This window comes from Homarus americanus, unplaced genomic scaffold (assembly GCF_018991925.1).
Source record: "Homarus americanus isolate GMGI-L3 unplaced genomic scaffold, GMGI_Hamer_2.0 scaffold50924, whole genome shotgun sequence".
NCBI classification, from domain to species: Eukaryota; Metazoa; Arthropoda; class Malacostraca; order Decapoda; family Nephropidae; genus Homarus; species Homarus americanus.
Window position 1 is genome coordinate 832,222 of NW_024718094.1, and position 20,080 is coordinate 852,301.

The window sequence follows — 20,080 nt, forward strand, 5'->3', positions numbered from 1 at the left end:
CTTGAAGGTATTGTTCACAATTCATGCTGTTCACAGGCTGGATTGTACAGTATTTAGGATATCCATAAATTTTGTTTTGTCATATGACTAAAGTCTTGTTTGATAAAACACACCGTTTCATAAGTGTTTCCTACCAGGCCCTAATGATTTTTAATTATTAAATTTCTATTGGGGTATTGATAGCTGTTTTAATGACATAACTGTTTCATGTTTTGTAGTGCATCTTAATAAGAAGTATTGAGTCATTGGTGTAATATAAATTGTTGCAACGTCCATCTATCCCCTAGTCTTAGACCCAGGGATCACATTACACATTACATCCCTCGACCTGTGTAGTCACCCACAGTGTTGACCTGGCTTCTAGATGCTTACCAGCCTTGGATTGCTCTCAGTATGAGTTGAAGGGTGGTACTCATAAAATTTGATGTATATTTAATTTGATTATAGTCATCAAATACTAATTATTTACAGGAGGGCATTACTTTTCTCTGCAGAAAATAATAATGCAGCCAAGCTTTGAGAGGTGGGCATGTAGAAGATGGGCTGTCCTTTAAACTGGAATTTTGTTTGTAACCTGTAAAGTTAATAAACTAGCTAGGCTGGTGGTCCATGGTGGACCCCATACTAGCCTCCTACAAGTTGGACAGATTCAGGAAGCAATGCAGTCATGATGCTTCAGTCATATTACAAGATAATTGCCAGTCACTTTGCTGCCTTTCTTAAGGATGCTCTTACCAACTGCATTATTTTTTTATTTTCTTCACTAAAGTTGATTTATTCTGGAATGATTGCTTGTTTTAACTTAGTATCATTCTCAATATTTATAGAATTTATTTGGATACAATAATTCCATGTATTGCTATAAGTGAGTTATATATATAGTATTCTTTTTAAAAGTAGGAAGGCTTACAATGGTGGTTTCATGTAATTGATTAGTGGATTCTCTGTAACTTTTCATAATTTTTGTTTCAGTTTAATGTCAAATATTAAATATTTGATAAGACTTCTTACCTCCATTTTTATTATAATCTGTATGAGTTTAACATGAATTGTAGATAGAAGGTGATAAAGCTGAGGTTTATAAAAAAAACTTAACAGCTGTACCAGATGAAGGTTGTACACTCGACTTCTGGCTATGTTGCTCTTGGAAGTCCACTACAGTCTTCTTATCTCTTTGAACACTTAATTTGGCCCTTTTTGTTATTGAACAACTATTAATGTACCAGTTTTAGAAATTAAAGTTTTTGTTGTTACAAGACAATTATGTTGTAGCCATTAACTCTTGTAAGATTCAGATTTTGAAATCTTCTCTGAGGTATACGAAAGCAGCGTTCTACAATGAAAATTTGTACTTTCGCCATAAAAAAACACACACACACACACACACACACACACACACTTTAAAACATCAAGAAATTGTACAATATTCTTTAACAGTGGAGAGTGAGTTGATTATGGATTAAGGGTTTAAGATTAGTGAACACTTTAATAATAAAAGCATGGGCCAGATTAAGCAGAAGTCATTGAGGTTATTAATACTGTAAGCTTCTGAGTGTGTTATAAAAGATTTCCGACTACTGTATATTTAATGACATTTTCTGTTTTAAATTATACTTGTGCTAATTAATAATGCAAAAGTTTCGTCCACATAATATTAGAAAGAAAAAATGTTGATTTGAATGAGAATCCCCTATATGATTTCATGGGACCTTCCACAGCACAGAAATAAAGCTTAAGACATTCTAAATAAAGATTATCAGTGCTTAATAATGCTTTGACAATACGATATACGTATATATATATATATATATATATATATATATATATATATATATATATATATATATATATATATATATATATATATATATATATATATATATATATATATATATATATATATATATATATATGTAGATTCTGAAATACTCAAATACTTTTATAAAAAAAGAAAGGTTTCCCTGTTGTGGGTGATTAGAGTTAAAATCTCTTGCAGGTCACCGTCACCTGAGCCAATTTATAATAATGAGGGTAAGCGGCTGAACACGAGAGAGTACCGCACCCGCAAAAAGCTGGAAGATGACCGTCACAATTGCATAACAAGAATGATGAGTATCAATGCTGATTATAAGCCACCCGCTGACTACAAGTGAGTACTGTTAACCTTGAAGTAGGTTATCAGTGAGTACTGTTTACCATAGATTAATTCTCAATAAGTCTGATGGTCTTTTGCTTTGTGTATTAGAATATTAACTGAGGCTTCTATAGCTGCTGAAACTTAAGGTTTTGAATTGTTTCTTCTCACGTTATGGGAACACAAATTGTTTTAATACTAGTTTTGCTGACCTTAAATCCTTTCAGCTGCAAGAATTAAAGCCCAATTATTAAATTGATAATATTTTGGATGAGTTACAGCATCAGTTAATTCTCTGTGATAGCAGAACTCTTCTGTTAATTGTGTTGTTTTTCAGACCTCCAGTAGTGAAGGTTTCAGACAAAGTGATGATCCCACAAGAAGAACATCCAGATATCAACTTTGTTGGCCTTCTTATTGGTCCACGTGGAAACACACTCAAGGCAATGGAGAAGGACACAGGTGCAAAGATAATAATTCGGGGCAAAGGATCTGTTAAGGAAGGCAAGGTTAGTAGAGAATTTTACGCACACACACAGTGTTTCGGTATTCGGGAATATGGTAGAATCAACTAATTGGCACCAAAATGAAATTATAAAAATAAAAAATCCTTCAAAGTCAGTTAGTAATGTAAGTTTGAATACAGTGCACAATGGGGATGAGCTACCATATTTATTGCTATGGTAAACATTAAAATACAATAGCTCATATTTTATGTACGAAAAATGGCTCCTTCCACACTCAAACCATCCTCTGGGCGACGTGACCTACTTCAACCAAGCAGTCAACCAGGTGAGACACAGGTTTGGCTGCCCTTCTGCGCTGTGTGTATGCCATGACGTCACATTGGGAGAGAGCGCAGCCACACAGTTGTTGCCCACCTACTCCACACATACAGTGGTCCTCGGTTAACGAAATTTCGGTTAACGAATTACTTTCCATAAGAATCTTCAATTCGGTTAACGAACAAAAATTTGATTAACGAAATTCATATGGAAACATGTCCACATGTTTTGGCTTGTTCATCGGCTGGTAGGTTAGTTCGCCAATACAGTAATCGGTTCTAGGTTTACATTCGTTTCCATTGGAGTAAATATCAAGAAGGTTGTGCTCTTCGACATTTTTCCAAGTTTTATATTAAAATTATTAGTCGTTTTAACACTTATTTAACGTAATTGCAGTACAGGGAACTAGTTTTTGGTACGCCCATCAGCCACTTCACTCACCTACCAAGGCGTCTGTTTAAGTCTCTCTTCAATGGAGGAAACATCTTGCTTGTGGCTCTCTTGAACACAGTATTTTTACGTTTTTACTGTACAATTATTGGTCATTCTGAAATTTATTTAACATATTGATAATATATAGCGCAGTGCAGTGTTGATTTAAATAAAATACTCTTTAATTACAGCTAGTGAACTTAAAAATTTTAGTGGTGAAATTACTGTATTGAATCCAGCATGGGTCCAAAGAAATCTAGAAAGGCGATTTCAATTCAAGTGAAACAGGAAATCATTAAGAAACATGAAGAAGACATTAGAACAAATGTGCTTAGTAAAGAATATGGCATGTCGGCATCAACTGTGTCGACAATTCTTGCACAGAAAGACAAATTTAAAGAAGTGAAAGTGAGAGATAAATCTACCAGAGTGAGGAAGAAACAGAGTTGGACAAGGAGATTGTGTCCATTGGTCAATCAATGGGACTCGAAGTGGAGGAGGATGATGTGGAAGAGCTTGTGATGTCTCATGAGGAGGAACTTACTCCTGAAGACTTGAAGCAACTGGATGAGATGTTAGAAACTGACAGTGGTGAGGAGGAAAGGGAAAGTGATGACCATATGTCTTCTTCCGATTTAAAAGATGTTGTTCACTACTGGGAGATGTTCAGGAAACTGGCTTCAAGGCACCCTGATGTGGAAACAACAGAACCTATTTTGTGTAATGTTGAGGACAAAGTGGTCTCCTTCAAAAATCAGTTAATGATCAGGAAGAGAAATGCCCCGCAACCAAAAATTTACAGTTTCTTCTCTAAAAGGCAGCGGGAGAAAGATGCTACCCCTCAGGTTTCCTCTTCAAAAAGGAGAGAGGATTTTCCTGCTGGAGAATCTGTCAGTCCAGAGGTTCCTGACATTATGGAAGGTGACTCACCTTCCAAGAAGCAGTAAAATGCTTCTCCTCCACCCCCACTACCTTCTTTTCTCCCTTCTCCTCCTCCACCTCCCACTTCAAATTCACATCAGCATCATCAACCAGGAGCCTTCTACATACATACCTCAAAGTAAGTGTACTTTACTGCATTTTGTTTTTTACTGTGTATGTAATTTTCGGTGAGTTGGAACCAATATCCCATTGAAACAATGGATTCGGTTAACGAAATGTTTGGTTAACGAACGACCCTCTGGAACGAATTGAGTTTAACTGAGGGACCACTGTATACACATCCGTGTTTTTCATCTTTCTTAATTTATAGTTTTATATTAGACTACCATCAGAAGCAAAACTAGTTCTTAAGAAAAAGAATCACTTGTCCTTGTGTCTAATCATAATCCAAGCTTGACACTTACAGAATGGTATCAACTTACCTCAGGCATCAGTAATTCTTTTATATCATTCATCTTGATGAATAACTTCAAATTGACACATAAAGAACCGAGTTGAAAGAATGCTCACCAGCCACACCTGACGCCATTGTCATAATCAGTCTTCGGAGATGTCAAAAAACAATGTGTATATTTCCTGAAAATATAATGACAGTAACTTTGCTAAATTATTAAAAACAAAAACAAGAAAACAATTGGAATTCCCCAGTGCATGGGTGGGAGGCAGAGTCAGCATGGGTTTATGCTCACCACCACGAGATGGCAGCATTTACTGGGTAGCAAAGCCATTCCACAGTCAGAGGAGGGTGGCACAAACACACAACCTTCAAACTGGTTTATGAATGATGTTGGGAAACCCTGTTATAACAGCTCACTACAACTTCCTATCATGATTTATCCTTTTGTTAACGCTCATAGGAGTGTTATTGGTTTGTGCTGGATAATAAGACCCTTGTCGTTGACGCGATGAGTATAATTCGATCAAGACCTGTTAAAGAACAATTCACATATAACAAATGCTGGTGTATCAGGACACAGTTTGAATAGTGCGATCAATATACAGTACATAAATACACTTATTAAAGTTATTTTGAGTTCTTAGAGGTCTAGGGTTTGACCAACGAGAAGAAATATAATATCCTCCTGGTAGCTGTTGTCTCTACAGTAGAAGACGATAGAGTGTCCAGTCACAGCTGCTACCAGTGTGGCCGATGCGCCCATTTAAACACCTGAGCAAAGTTTGTCAACACTGTCTCTCCTCTCACCCTCTTTCTCTCTTGTCTAGTTTATTTTACTGTGGCTATCCCTCTCTTCTCTCTTCTAGTTTATCTTACTGTGGCAGTAACACATTCTTTTATAATTTTTTTTTATTTATTACATTTGTTTTATTATGTTTGCTTCTGTTGAAATGTTTGTGTTTCTCTTATATTATCACAACATTTGCTACTTTTGTAAAATATTCTACAAATGCATTCAAGAATTTTAATTAAATGTTGAGTATGGGTGGTAGGTTGGACGTAAGGATGGTGGACCCATGCCTGGAGAAGATGAGCCTCTGCATGCATATGTTACTGCCAGCAATCCAGAGAGTGTCAAGAAGGCTGTTGATAGGGTGAGTTTTATGATTCATTTTGCATGTATCTCTGAAACATTAAGAAGGCTGTTGACGGTGAATTTTATGATAAAGTGGATATGAACAAGACAACAGTTATTTTTTAATCTGTAAAAGATAAATTAATCTTCAGAATGTTATGGTACAGTTACGGAAATGTGTTTCAACACCCCGTGGTAACCCGTGATACCAAACAGCAACGCCGCAGTAGTATTATCACCATTTAGGAATAAGTGGGTATTGGTCGTGTCACAATGGATGTGGTTGGTGGGTTTGCTACAAGTCATATAGGTTGGCTGTTTGTAGACATAGGTTACTACAGGGGGTGTAGGAACACATTTCCACAACTGTACATATTGCTGAGAATTTATGAAATCAGTAGTTTGCAGGGCAAAATTAACGGAAGCACAAATTGAGGCAATATTTTACTTAGGGATGTAAGCTTTCTTTAATGGTTTGGAGTAATCATGTTTTACATAAGTTTTGGAAAAATACATTTACAAGTACATTATAATGTTTATTAATAAAAAAATATCCACAGATTAAGGAAATTATTCGACAAGGTGTTGAGGTGCCAGAAGGCCAAAATGATTTGAGAAGGATGCAGTTAAGAGAACTCGCACTTCTTAATGGTACCTTACGTGAAAATGATGGACCAAGATGCTCCAATTGTGGATCTAATGCTCACAAATCATGGCAGGTGAGATTTTCCTTCTTAAATTTTGTCTGGAGATGATATTACAGTTAGTAGTAGTACTGATGTATCGGTATCAGCCTTTTGTTGGAATACTGTTTCTGTATCAGTAGATACTGCCGATACTTTCATAATTTTATTTCTTGAATTTTCGTCTCTGGCAGCCAAAGCTATCCATTTCCATTATTACACATACGGCAGATCTTAACCATTAAATGCATTCTATCTTTGTTGAATGTACAATATTAATGCAAGATGTCCCCACTTTTTGGAACACCCTGTGTTTCATGTTTGAACCGCATATTTGAACAAAAAAAAACTGTCATTGCAAACTACTGCCTTGATGCCCCCATCCTCCCTGTGTTTGATGCAAATAAATGGAACCTGATTGGGAAGCTATCTACTCTATTGAAAATTTTCCACCAGACCACTATTTGGCTGAATGAAAGATTATGCACTGTTTCAGAGATAATCTCTCAAATAAAGTTTCATCAAATGTTCATAACTAAAGGATCAGCAGATGCTCAGTTTTCTGGGTTAGGCAGTACTCTCTCTGCCATCAAGACATCAATAGAGAACAGATTTCATAGATGTTTTGATGACAACAATCCAATACGGGTAACATACCTTGATGCAAGGATACCCTGTACTGTATTGAACTGAAGGTGATAAAACTTCTAAAATACATAGAAGTCATCTTAATGCTGACACTGAAACATTTATGTTTTTAAACTACAATTTGATAATTTTCAACTTTGATTACTGAATACAATTATAGTATGTAACTCAAGTTGTTGGAATTGTTTGTTTGAAACATTTAATTCCAATCTAAGCTTTTGTGTTGAAAGGTCTTAGAAAATATACCTGTGTATTTTATTATAAGCTTTTCTACTTCAAATACTGGGAGTCTACTACATTGCATTCTTCAATAATTTGCTAAAATGGAAATTTTTATTATAAGCTTTTTTAGTTCAAATACTTCCAGTAATTTGCTAAAATGGAATAAGATTTGAAAATTTTTGTGCATTTTTTTTCAGACTTGATACAATGCATCCTTATGTAGGTTAGTAGGAAGGTTACTGCTATCTGTGTTTAGGCTATGTCTTGTTTCTAGGTTCTATAAACATGGTGTTAAAAACTTAAAACTGCTTATATCTTTGGATTTATATAAATTTCAAAGCTCAGCTACTAGCTTGGCTAATTTGGCTTTAGCTATTTTTATTTAAATGCACTGAAAAACTGGAATATTAAGTTACATATTTTGTTATACTATATCAGAAGCAAGCAGAAATTCAAACTTAGTCATGTATACCGTAGATTACAGGGGCATGCAAACTTTTTGCAGAGTCCTACAATAAAACCAACTAATGCTTGAAGAGCTATACACTCATTATATTGCTCTTAAAATTCAAAATTAATGATAAATTTAAAGCCTAAAAGAAAAAATGCTTACGTACTATGTTTGTTGCCTGTGAAATGAGTTGTTAATGGAATGGGTGACGTACTTGCTGCACTAAGTCTGCAATGTCTGGCTGGATGGATGGCGTAGGAACATGAAGGGTTTTTACTGGGTGCACATCAGTAATAGAGGACCTTAATTTGTCCCTTAGTTATAATCATTAAAAAAAAAATTCACATGAGTACACCAATTCCCCCATTAACGTCCTTGTTAGGTTCCTGAAAACCACGATTTTAAGTGAAATGATGTTAAGTGAAAGCAATTTTACCATAGACACAATGATATAAATAGGGTTTATGTTCCTTGGGTATATTTCTGGTCAAAATTTTCTCACAACTTGCCACAAATGTTTCACTTTCATCATTATCACCTTGTTTTAAAGTTTTAAATAAACTTAAGAGCTTTTGCTTGTATGGAGAGCAATGAACTTGGAAAGTTTTGATGATGTTGATCCACAATCTACATGTTTAGCATTCTTTCCACATTTTCCATAATGCCACTTCTGTTACAAGTTAACTTTGTAGCAGATAATGGAGTACACTTTTAGCACATGATTTGATATTTTCTGCATTTCCACAAATATTTCTTACCTTCAGTTGTAGGCTGCAAACCGACAACTCTTGCTATGCCCACAGCTGACTATCCTTCTTCAAATCTCTTTACCACATCTAATTTAACTTCTAATGTAACACTTTTCCTCCTCTTTCTGTGACCACAACCAGTGGTGGTGCATAATGCACGTTTAGCACTCATTGTTCTAGGGCTCAAATAAATTTATAATTTGATTTTGAGTGAATGTTGGAAGAGCATCAACCAACCACCAAACAATAACAAACAAATATGGTGCCTACACTGGCCGCTTACACAGCCAGCTGTTATCACAATCAGGCACTGAGCGCCTTCATACCGAATTTTTAAAAATTGTCATACGTTTATCATTTTCATACATATGTTCTTCCTTTTTTCAACGACGTTATAACAAAATGCCGTTGACTGAAACGATGTTAATGGGGAATTGGTGTATGTACTTCCAAACACTGACATTTTTTTGCTTGTGAGCAGAAAGATGTGGCTAATCTGCACTGGGTAAATATTTCTTATAAAATTCATGTGGAGTGGTAATTTCATCATATTTCTTCTTTAGTTCAATTTTGCATTGGAGGTCAATCACTTCCATCTGATACATCTCTGGAACAGTTTCTACATCCACAGTGAAAGGTGCAGAAAATAATTCTATTGTTAGTGCATGGCATCTGATATCCTGAAATCTGTGTAAGAACTCATCCTGCAAGGTTGTCAACTTATTGGCATACAGTACTTTGAAAACTGCTCGTCTCCTTAATTTCATACTTGCTAAGAGTTGGGAAATTTGCTGTATTATGCATTCTGATTTGCAACTCCCAGAGACGTAATTCTGTCTGAAATCCTTTGATTAACGAGAAAAGGTCACTTATAAGTTTATCTTTTCCATGGAGTTTAACATTCAAACTGTTCAGTGTTGATTAATGTCCACCAGAAATGCTAGATCACAGATCCATTCCTTGTCAGTCAGTTCTGGGACACTCATCCTTCATATCTAAAAACAAAATAATTTCTCCCACAAGATCATAAGCTCTTTCCAGCATTCCTGCTCTATTTAGCCACCGAACCTCACAAAAGTATTTCACGTCGCCAAACTGCTTCAATGTCTTTCAACAACTGTTGAAACTGGCGGTGATTAAAAGGTTTTGACTTGATAAATTTGATTGTTTTTACAAGGACACTCGTCACAAACTAAAATTTCAGTGTTTTTGCATACAAAGTTTCTTGATGTATGATACAATGACATACAATTAGTGAAGATGAATCAATATTCTGTCCGAGATTCCATTTTACCCTTAACTAAACCGACCAGGTCGTTTATTAACCCAGCCATCGCCGGAGCTCCATTAATTGTAATGCTAACCAGTTTCTTGTAATCAAGGTCGAACTTGTGTAGTACCTTGTCTAATTCTTCAAATACATTCTAATCAGTAGTTGTTCCCTTCATGCTTTGAAGAGAAGCCAATTCCTGTGATATGAAAGGTTGCAGAGTTGGTAATACTGACCAATACTGTATATTTAGCCTTGGGTGAGGGCCATAGACAGGGTTCGTGGTAATTTCAGAAGTGGGCCCTGCATGTAGAAGTTTTGGAACTACTGTACAGTTATTTGCTCATCAATAAATTGGGAAGAATTTTGCCTCATGTATATTTTTTTCAATTTCAAATTAAATTTCGTAACGAAGTAAAACATTTTCAAATGATTTTCACTTTCTGCAAAGGAGATTCAAGAGTCTTACTACACACCCTGAGTCCTAAGAAGATGTATATTTTACATTTCAAATAAAATTAAGATTTTTGTTGAAGCAGCTGATCTTATCTCATACATATAGTTAGCCATCATTAACCCTTAGGCCCTGGGTGACGTTCCAGAACATCCGACCAGCGCGCCCCGGGTGATGTTCCAGAACGTCCACCCAGCTCACCCCGGGTGATGTTCCAGAACGTCCACCTATTCCTGCCAATTTTTTTTTATTTATTTATTTATTTAAAATTTTTTTTAATTATTTTTGGAAAAAGTTAAATTTTTTCTTGATTTATCCCCGCGTCGGGGATACTGCCAGCAGCACCCTAACCCGGGGCTTAAGGGTTAAGGTTGCTTATTATTTTTAAATATTTTTTAATTTCTATTGGTGTTTTTCATGCCTCAGTTCACCTGCATCTGACAAAAATAATCACAGGCACTTGCAGCCCCTACCATAAATGCACCACAACTGACTTGTGGGAAAAAAGATATTTGTCATATAATGAATTCTAGAACACCTGGTGTATATTTTCATGCCACAGTTTACAGGTACAAGCGTGGGGTGAGCCTCTTCTGAGTTTGAATTTTCTTGTGCATTCTCCATCCCATTGAACTTCACTAGTTTCAAAATCACGCAAGTTCGTATGTGCGGAAATTTTTTTTTTTTTTTTTTTAATATGAGAGCTCTGGCTAGCCCGCCCAGTTTTAAATTTTACGGTCGGGTATCATAATTTATTATTTGCAAATATGGAATAGGGGTGTTAAAATATCAATTGCGGCTAAGTGGGGTTGCCCAATAGCAAGGTATTCCTGTAACACGTGTGATGGGGATGCAGGCTGAACAAATACTAAGGCGAGTGGGGTTGCCAAGTCTGTATTTCTTGTCAATACCAGATCTTGAAGATTCATTACTAAAGTGAGTGTTTCAATGCCAATTTTTTAGTCTACTGTACAATAAAACTTTTTTTTCCCAGGGAAAACAGCAGTTGGCCTAAGCTTACCTATATACAGTATAACTGAAGTGAAGGTAAAATTGTTTACACTAAATCAATTCATTCCTACGGGGCAGTGAAATTATCGCTGCCCTCCTCTGTTCACCCTTTATGATCACACACGTCAACTAAGTTTATTCAGGGTTAATACAAAATCATTTTCATTCACTACCAAACATATTTTTCATTACTAAATTGCCGCCATGGACAACATTTAAAACATCCACCAACATCCTGCTTTGTGTGATGCTATACCAAAGCAGCTGCACAACCGCTTATTCCTACGTACATGACATACTGTAGTTATGATTACTCAATCGCATTATACCAAATTTGCATCCGCATTGTAAAGAATTTGTTTCTTAGTACAGCTACTCCTCGACTTAGGACCTACTCGACTTATGTCCACCCGGACATACGACCGCCTCATTCGTACCAAAACTTTGTCAAATTACATATTTTCGAGTCCCAACATTAGAGATTGCGCTGTGTACTGACAAAATTTTCATTTGTACTTCACTTTAAAATGGCTGGCAAGCTTAAAAGTGAGAGTTTTGTGGTGCTGAGAAGAAAAAGAGACACCCATTTTAGATTTTCTATGTATTATTTAAGCATTTTCGACTTAAGACCTGGATTTGGGTCCCTAACCTCGTCGTAAGTCAAGGAGCAGCTGTACATTCGTCGCTATTTAGAATGTTTGTTCATTACGATATTTACTGCTTTGGTAAATTTTTATTATGAATTAGAAGATAAAGTCTATAAAATAATGCAGAAGTTTGCACATGCTGATTACCACTCAGCAGGTTAGCACTCACCTCTGCCAGTTTTAAACAATTCTTGCAGATGTATGTTTACTCTACCATTGTGCTTAGTTTCCTTTGAGCTCATTTTTTAACCGTAATATCTGGATAAACGCTTGAAAGTGATAGTGAAGGTACTGTAATTTGGGCAAGTATTCAAGGAAAAGTATGTACAGTATGTGGATGTAAAACTGTAGGCCATAAGACATTTGAAGGTGGGCGAGTGTCAGGTTGATGTTGGTTATAGCTTGGGTTTGGCCAATCTTCCATAAGCACTGATCAAATGCACTGGTGAATATTTAGTTCGTATAATTTTTTATGTCCATTATCATCTCAATTTATTTTTTCTTGTGAAATGGTTTCTTGCATTTATTATGTGTAGGACAGTGTTATCAATACCCAATGAAGCCCCAATGCATCACTCATAGGTAAGAAATAGTGCTTTTGCAAATGTATATATGTTGGAACCATGTTATACTGACCTATTTTGGAGCTGTTATTTTTAGCACGTTCTAGGAATGCATCTAGAGTGTTGTAAGAGGTCTGCATATATTAAAAGTATATAACTGAAAAGTAAGAATTAATTGTTTTTCATGCTTTCTGTTTGGAGTTGAAGTAGTCTAAATAATATATTTTATTTTTCAGTGCCCCGACAAACCTAATGTCACTAACAATGTTGTTTGCACAAGTTGTGGTGGCACGGGTCACATTGCTAAAGATTGTCGACAGCGTCGTGGACCTGGTGCTCCTGCCTCTGTTGATCGGCAAAAGATTGATGAGGAGTATATGTCTCTGATGGCAGAGTTAGGTGAAGGCCCTCCTCCTCCTCAAAATAATGATCGCAATAGTAATCGACCAACACCTCCAGCGACCAACAGGAGTCTCTTTGACCGCCCACAGGGGGCTCCACGTCCTCTAATGGGCCCTCCACCTCGCTCTGAACCTCAAACCTCGGTGAATAATCAGTTCAACAGCAATAACCAGAACCAAGGAGGGATGAACCAGCAAAATTCTTGGAATTCCAATCAGATGGGAGGACAAGGAGGTCCACGCCCTTTGTTAGGTAACAGCAATGGTCCTCCTAACCTGAATCAACCACCACCAGGAATGCCTTGGCAGCAGCAGCAACAACAACAACAACAATCACAACAGCAGCAAGGTCCAAACAGTTTCCAAGGAGTACCTCCCCCAAATTTACTGCAGGCACCACCACCTCCCCCACCACCCACAACACAGAATGGACAACAACAGCAACAGCAACAACCAAGTTGGATGGCTCAAGCCCCACCAGGCCCACCTGGTGGTCCTCAGGGTCCTCAAGGTCCTCAAGGTCCTAGCAATCATGGTGGTCCCCATGGCGGTCCACCAAATGGTCCACACGGAGGTCCCCATGGTGGCCCTCATGGTGGACCACATGGTGGTCCTCATGGAGGGCCTCATGGAGGTCCACCACATGGTCCCCCTCCACAAATGAACCATTGGCAAGGACCTCCTCCAGGTCCTCATCATGGACCTCCAGGAATGGGATGTCCCCCTCCTGGACCAGTACCACCACCACGGCCCGTTGGACCACCCCCAGGTTGGGGCTGGAATGGCCCACCACAGCCAGTTGGCCCACCACCGCCACCTCCTCCTGGAGGTCCTGGAGGCCCAGGAGGCCCTGGGGGTCCTGGAGGTCCTGGACCCAGGGGACCTGGTGGTGTAGATCTGGGAGCCCTTCTATCAGCACCGCCCCCACCTCCACCGTCGTAAGTAGACTTCCTACAACAAAAGTACAAATAATTCTCTGCCACTGAATGATGCATACCCAAGGACTTCCATACCAAGGGTTACCTTCTGATGCATACATGTACAACTATTCAAGAAGTTTTAGTGAGGCAGTATTGCCCTTTTATTTTTATTTTTTTTCTTCAGTTGTAGCTTTATTCCATAATGAATTCTATAACTGGAAATATGGAATTACAGTAAAATGGTGTCCTTAGTGAACACATACAGTATGGTAGGATGAACTAAATGCTGCAGATATTTTATTGTACAAATCCTTTTTATGAAAAACTATGAAACTGTAGCTTATATAAGAATAGGAAAAGATATCTATGGTGACCTCATGAGGAAAATAATTATTCCCTTCAGTGGAATAGATTTTTCTTGTGTCCAATTAACTTTTTCCCTCGTGATTTTATTTCTGTAAGAAAATCGCAGTTATCTGTGGATTGTGTTATGAATGAATAGGGGTAAGAATTTTTTTTTTATTAAATCTTGAATCATCTGTATGAAGGAGTAAATAGTTGTTGCTGTCAGTGTTTAAGTTAATTGTATTATTAATTTTGTGTATTTTAAGTCAAATCATAGCTGTTTACTAAGAAACTCATGGTGTGACATGTCCAGAAATATGTGAAAGTTACACAGAGCACTTGTAGTGAATGCCTAATAGGGAAGGTAATCCTTAAAAATGACAAATCCTCACTGATTGTGCTCCTGCGGTGTAGACTGTGAATCCTTAGAAATTAGACTCGAACAAGAAAAAAAAATGAAAGGATTTGTAATCATGAATTTAAGTGCAGAAGTGGATGAAATTTTCTTTTGAAGAAGATACGCAGTTGACGCATTGTGGTGCATAATAAGGTTTTGAGAATAAATAACATGTTTCAATTATTAAATTAAAAGTTTATTTATACATCATGTATGATGCCACAAATCTTTCCTGTAAAGAATTGTGAAAACCTGTACATAAAGCACTGACAAAGGGGATATAGTTTCATTATCATATGTATGGTTTTGTTGTGTACAGTACTTGACATTTTTAATTGCATTTGTCCGTGTTAAGTATTCATTATTAGTCCCTTGAAACACTATCTAAAAAGAAAATTTTTTTTTATATAGAAGATTGGGAATATTGCCGTATATATCGTAGAAGTGAAGAGCTGTCTGAAAAATCATATGGTAAATTTCTCTTGATATTTTCTGGGATGAAGACCAGTGATAGCCAAAGCAAGTGTTTAGATAGATAAGTGACTTTGTTAAGTTAGGTTAAAGTTCTAGTGTTTGCATTCTGATGGGGATCCATAGTTAAAGTACAGTGCATTTTCTTTCCACTGAGTTCTTTCTCATTGAAAAGGAGTGGAAAAGCTTTGGGACATACCGTACATCATCATTTTATCCAGTTCTGTATTACCTCTCACTGGCGCTTTGAGAATTTATTTATGCTTTCCACAAGTCACTGTGAATTTCCTGACTATTGAGATGTAATTCCTTTTATTGAGTTGGGGGGGGGGATTAGATCAGTGGTCTCTGTGAGCTGCTTTAAGCACATATGTGTGTGTCATGATGATTTGTATTAGAGGTTGCAATCTTTTCATTTTTTGGATCATATCTCAATATTTTAGACTGATTCTTGATTAATTCACTATGGTGTATTACAAGCTTTTGGCTGAATTACTTGCACTAAATTTTTCACTGTAATACCAGGATAAAACCCGATACAGCAACATGCAGTTAGCTGCAATAACCGAGTTCTCCCAATGGTGTTTAAGAAACAGTTTGAAGGTCTCGCCCAGTTGCTCTACCCTCCTCCAATTGTGGAACTGCCTTTGTTACCAGATAAGTGCTGTTATCTTGCAGTGGTGGTTGTAAATCCCTGCTGATTCTGCCTCCCATCCACTTTCAATATTTTCTTTGACTAATGCCAGATGATTTTATTCGGCTCATTAGAGGGCCCCATACAAAGGAGTTAAGATTATGGAGTTTATCTTCATTTTATTTTAGTAAAGTTATTAACGTTATACTGCCATGGTATGCTGTGAAAGCTTATACAGTATTATCATACATAAATAAAGGCATGAAATCATGATACTGTACACACTATTTTGGCATATATGGATTATTTATGGCAATGCCATAAGTGTGGCTGGCAAGTGTACCTTTATTTTTTTTATTAATTTTTTTTTTGTATGCCAATTTAAAGTGATTTATCTTTATGTATGACATAAAAACGTCATTGATGCTTTTAGGAAGTTAATATTGTACCATCATGCAGGAGTTGGACTCGGATTGTTATCAGAGATATGAGGATATCAACAGTGTACAGTGAAACCTAAAAAATTCAGATACATCTAAAATTTGAATAGCATCTGATTAAAAATAAGTGCCAAAATTTTAGGTTTCAAATTTGAAAATATCGCCATAATAATTCAAGCTTTCAAATGCGATCATAATGCTGAGCACAACAAGTGCATCTGGGTTCCAAGACATGCTAGGTTAAGCATTGTATCCAGTACAGTGAAGGTGGATGGAGACAGAGTGTTGTACAGTACAGTATTTGGAGACTGGTAGGATTACATGGAGACCACTGTAGCTATAATGTTCTAAATATATTAGATTAAATGTTGTTGAATATAAATACATAATACTTTTAATTTATTATACCTATTGCTTATTGACAGTTTTTAGATATGTAAATAATTTTTGTAGCATGTTTTGATAAAATAATTTGCTCTGGCGCTTCCATACATCTAAAATTCGAATACTTCATGGGCCCATAAAAAAATTTTTTTCGAGGTTGCACTGTACGTATATGCAATTTTCTTTTCTTTCCCTAATGTTAGTGTAATGGTGTCTTAAGAAATATCAACTACCTTTTGGCCAATTTTTATTTGATAAAATGAGGAAACCAATTGTATTTGTTCATTCATATTTTACTCATTGTTTGCCTACCATCAAATATTATTTATAAGACATATTAATGCCATATGGAAATTATATCACAATAAAAATGTAGTCTTCAAGGACCAATAAATGATATTGGTCAAAATTTTACTATTTGGATTTTTTGCTGAGAAAATATGTTGTAGAAAAAGGTGAAGACATTGTTTACGTCTTCAGTTTTTAAACTGGAACTTTTTTCTTCCTTAAATCTAGTTGTCATGCTTTGTTGTGGGTGAGTGAAGGTTTGTCACTATCTATTTCTTGTCAAAGTTAAGACAATATATTATCAGGATGTCATCAGTACTTATTTGGATGATAGGTAAGTACAGTATAATGGATCATCACTTCAATTTAGAGTGATCCTCTCATCACATTTTGATAGACCAGTGTTATGTGACATTTTTATAGTTTTTGTTCAGTTGGTAATTTTATTTGAAATTGTATTCTTGTTTGCAATTGCATTGTTATACTGTATATGATTCCAGTAGAAGTTTAGTGTATGGGAATATTTTAAATCCTATTGCCTGGCTTGGGTGAATCATGGACTTCCAGCTTACAGTATGTCCATGGGTTGAAAACCCAGGTCCCTCAGTTTCTCCCCCCAAGTGGGAACATCTGTGTAGTGGTGGTGGGGCTTGTCCCCCATTCCTCCTCAAGGAGGAAAAGGCTTCCCATATTGGAAGGGTCATAAGGGAGGGATGAGACTAAATGGTTCTCTTGAGCTGCTAGCCTTGAGAGCTGGCTAGTGGCACATCTTTGGCTCAGTCTGCCAGGGCTGGAGAGTAGCTCTCCCACGTGCTTGCCATACTTGGCGACCTGGGAGACGGGAATCATGACGGTTGAACGATTCTACACACCTTTTTGGTGTCTTATTCTGGTTATATGGGAGGCTTGACATGTGGCCCAATCAAGTCAATTGGCTGGTCAGTATGGTTGGCCTCTGGGACAGTCATTTGGCTAAGGTCAAGCAGGCACCACACTTGGTCCCACGGGTGTTATCAGATTTAGTGGTAGCCTGTGTATACCTCACCACTACCCCTGGGGCTGTTGTGTGGCCTCCTCTTGATGGGTGGATGGAGTAGGGAGGTGAAAGCCTATTAAAAAATTTTATTGCATCCAATCCCACAAATTTCCAACCCTAACGACCCTGGCTTATCAGTGGACCAATCTCTTGGAACGCCTCCTTTAGTGGCCACTCTGGAGCCTTTTGTGCTCAGCAGTGGCTGACATTCTTGTCAGCATGGGGGACATCCTTCTCGGCAGACTGCTGTCATGAGAGAGACCTTACCTGGTGTCTTTGAACCCGACTGGTATGATAAATATTTAAGTCTTATAATAAGTAAGATTAATCTTAAAGATCAAAATATTTTTCAGATGACTGAGACATTGTACAACTACAGGAAAGCCTCTGATAACGATGGTTCTACTAACGACGATTCATATTTAAGACCCTGGTTAATTTAGGACCCAATTCGATTTACTCCATTATTTTCTTCGTATTTACGAAAAAAATAGAATAAATAAAATAATAATACATTTTCATATAAATAATAACTAAATCCCAATATGTATTATAAAAAAAATAAGCCTTGTGCATTGAGGCTACCGGGCTTGTGAATGGTGACGCCAGCATCACTAGTATAAACAGTCGCAGCTTGGTTGGCCTTTGTTTTCATGCATCTGAACGGGAAAAGGAGAAAAACTTTCTCAGGTTTCTTACTGCATTTTTTGCATCCCTATTCAACATGAGCAAGAGAACAAGTGATGGTAGTGCTGGTTCAAAGGGTAAAAGAAAGTGTATAAGCTTAGCCGAGAAACTAGATGTTAAAACGATGAAAAAGGTGAGAGGTGCGTGGATATTATATGGAGCAAGCAATGAACATATTTTCTGACGTGGATCCATTAACAGAACGAAGCAATAAAATTAACACATGAAAAATGCATATGACCTCTACATAAAGATGTATAATGAAAAAAGAAAGCAGCTGTGCAAGGTTCTTTCAACAGCTTTATTATTCGAAGGCCTAAACCACCAACTTCAGGTTCAGCTACACCATCAAATTCAACATCAGCAGGAGCTTCAGCAACAACTACAGGTTCAGTAACAGTTTAAGCAACAGCTATGACATCTTATGGAAAGCTACAGCTTCAGCCAGAGTTGAACCTGAAGAATTTTGTCATCTGAGTAAAAACTCGCACAACAACATTCATTGGCTGCCCTTATGTTTACGACTTTACCACAATTGGTGAGTAGAATTTATGTTTTACATTCATAAGTAGTATTTAAAACATATATGAACAGTAATTAGTGTTGAGCAATCCATCTCGTTTTTTTTTCTTTACCATTAGTGGTTAGCTACTTCTGTTTTTCCATTTATTAACATTAAATAACATTACTTAAAACATACATATTCATTTTTTTTCATTAATTTACTCAGCTACAACCAGGGTCTTATTTTCTTCAGTTTCATATGGAGAACCATCATCATGGGTTTAAGCACTAACGAAAACAATGCCATCTCGTCTCGTCAGTCTCTCACGTTTTTTCTTTACCATCAGTTGTTACTTCTGCTGCACATTAAATAACATTAATTAAAACATAAATTTTTTTTTTACAATAATTTTACTACATCAACAACCAGGGTCTTATTTTCTTCAGTTTTAGATGGATAACTGACATGGGTGTAAACACTGACAACTACAATGGCATTCCATCTCCTCTTGTGGGACCATATTACAGTATTATTATTGATTTATAGTATTGTATAAGGTGCATTCATAAACATTATTTAAAGAATATAGTTTGCATTTTTCATTAATTTTATTGGTACAAAGCCACACAAAAGATATGAAAATATCAGACTTTGGAATGCATCTCATAATTATTTCCCTTATTTTAATGGTAATTAATGATTCACGATACGATTATTCGCCTTACACTGCAATATTGGAGGACACATTACCTTCGTTATTTGAGGCTTTACTGTATGTGGATCTGCACCAAAAGTTGTGCCCCAAGCAGATAGAAGCCTTTTGACAGAGGTGTCATTGTCAGAGATGAGTAATAAACTTATGACTCTTGTATGTATTGTTGGAGCTATAGTATCTTGCTCCCCACACAGCAAAATGAACCAGAACCAAGGTGTGGTGTTTTGTACTCAGCTACTTTGATACAGTACTCAGAAGAAACCCTCCAGCTGGCGTTAGCAAATCAAGCAGTAATAAAGGTAGAGAGAATCAAGAAAAAGGTCAATGGAATTTT

General features: G+C 36.7%; 1 protein-coding gene across 2 annotated transcripts in view; it reads left to right on the forward strand.

Annotated features, from left to right (window-relative positions):
- The window catches only part of LOC121859102 (splicing factor 1-like), a 42,241-nt gene extending 27,378 nt beyond the window's left edge, over positions 1–14,863 (forward strand). For both annotated transcript variants that reach the window (XM_042355788.1, XM_042355789.1), the window contains exons 4-8: positions 1,997–2,149; positions 2,472–2,643; positions 5,743–5,844; positions 6,386–6,544; positions 12,760–14,863. In XM_042355788.1, the coding sequence (XP_042211722.1) occupies positions 1,997–2,149; positions 2,472–2,643; positions 5,743–5,844; positions 6,386–6,544; positions 12,760–13,866 (1,693 nt within the window). In that variant the 3' untranslated portion in view covers positions 13,867–14,863. The remainder of the gene's footprint in view (positions 1–1,996; positions 2,150–2,471; positions 2,644–5,742; positions 5,845–6,385; positions 6,545–12,759) is intronic.
- The last annotated feature ends 5,217 nt before the right edge of the window (positions 14,864–20,080 follow it).